Raw genomic sequence first — 1,602 nt, 5'->3', positions numbered from 1 at the left:
AGTACGAATATCGGGATAAACAGTTGCCTATATGTTATTCCAGTTGTCCAGCTATCTACGTATCAAATTTAATTGCAATCGGTTCAGTAGTTTTGCGTGAAAGAGCAACAAACACACACACACATCCTTACAAACTTTCGCATTTATAATATTAGTAGGATGTGGGAAATTTCTAAACACTAAAACATCATCTTGAAACCATTTTATTTAAGCAAGTCATCGTTATATAAGTATTGATACATTATACGTTTATCTGACGAATGCTGTTTCGCTGCATCAGGACTATTCATTATTGGCAATATTGTTTTCAATCCAGTCTCGATATGCGTAAACGCTGGTGAATACATCGGGATATCCGTTTGCGCAGGGACTACCCCAAGACACTATCCCGATTAGCGTGTCGTTAGCTGCTAATGGACCACCGGAATCACCCTGTAAACACAACGGAATGTATTTTCTTGTGTTTGATTTGACGCGAGTATTATTCATTAAGAAATTAAAAACTTTTTAACTGATTTTAAACGCGATTTATTCATTATATTATTAACACGATGTTTCAAACACTTTTTAGCGAGCGTGGTCACGGGGAGACCTCTCAGTGGGGAGGACTCCAAGGGAGTTTAAAATCCGTTAAAAAGTTTTTAATTTTAATTTTTAGTTTTATAGCATTTTAATGCTTTATAAATGAGAAATTTTGAAAGAATAGAAAAAATTTGATCACGAGGCAGGAATTAAAAATGCTATAAAACTAAAAATTAAATTTAACAAAGGCCGCGTTCCATCGATACAATATTGTAATCATTGAAACAATGTTTCGTATTGGTTGTGATGGTTCTTAATCATCTCAATAGATGGCGTGGGGTGCCCCTTAGGCACATGAAACCGAAAGAGTAGAAGAAATTCGATTACTGTGGCAGGATCACGGGTGGCCGAGAGGCTAGGCGTTGCTACGGTTAGGCAAGAAACGCAGGTTCGAATCCTGCCTCGTGATCAAATTTTTTCTATTCTTTCAAAATTTCTCAAGTTTTTAATTTCTAAATAACGGAAAGTGTTATATTGCATGCAGTATGCAGTATGCATGGAGTAATGCTGATACAAATTCATATTGTTAATGCGTTTTCAATCAATCGAATATAATACAATTCTTATAATTACTTACAAAACATGCGCCTTTTCCTCTTTCTTTTAAGGTGCATACTTGTTTATCTGTCGATACGGGATATATTCGTACTTGTGTTCTGTGGATTTCTTTACACTGCTGTATCGGTATTGTCTGTACGGCTAGCATTTGTAGTTTATCCGGTTCTGCTCTTCTTCTATTCTAAAACATAAACAATGAATATTTTTATACAATATGCGGTCCTGTCTTTATGCTAAAGCACTGAGGTGGCGTTTCGCAAGGGAATTTTGCTGAGTTAGTTAGTTTTTTCCAATATATTGTTAGTATGGAATTCCAATCTGCATCATGTAGACGTGGGTGTTATCATTTTATTTTTAATTAAATCAGTTTTAAAAGAAAATTTGTTTTTTTGGGCCTCCGGCTGTAGAGCTCGAGGTTTCTTCTATTTTTCTATTGTTTTTCCTCTTTAATATAAATCGGTA

The 1,602-nt window shown here is 35.1% G+C and overlaps 1 protein-coding gene across 1 annotated transcript in view; it reads right to left on the bottom strand.

Moving 5' to 3' along the window:
* Window positions 1-225: 225 nt before the first annotated feature.
* The window catches only part of LOC119830501 (chymotrypsin-2-like), a gene marked incomplete at its 5' end in the record, with an annotated part of 2,833 nt that continues 1,456 nt past the window's right edge, over window positions 226-1,602 (bottom strand). The window contains 2 exons of the mRNA XM_038353545.1: window positions 226-432; window positions 1,160-1,316. Coding sequence (XP_038209473.1) covers window positions 283-432; window positions 1,160-1,316 — 307 coding nt within the window. The remainder of the gene's footprint in view (window positions 433-1,159; window positions 1,317-1,602) is intronic.

Source organism: Zerene cesonia, chromosome 11 (genome assembly GCF_012273895.1).
Source record: "Zerene cesonia ecotype Mississippi chromosome 11, Zerene_cesonia_1.1, whole genome shotgun sequence".
Taxonomy (NCBI): Eukaryota; Metazoa; Arthropoda; class Insecta; order Lepidoptera; family Pieridae; genus Zerene; species Zerene cesonia.
Note: the sequence above shows the minus strand (reverse complement) of the source record. Positions and strands in the feature narration are given on the sequence as shown.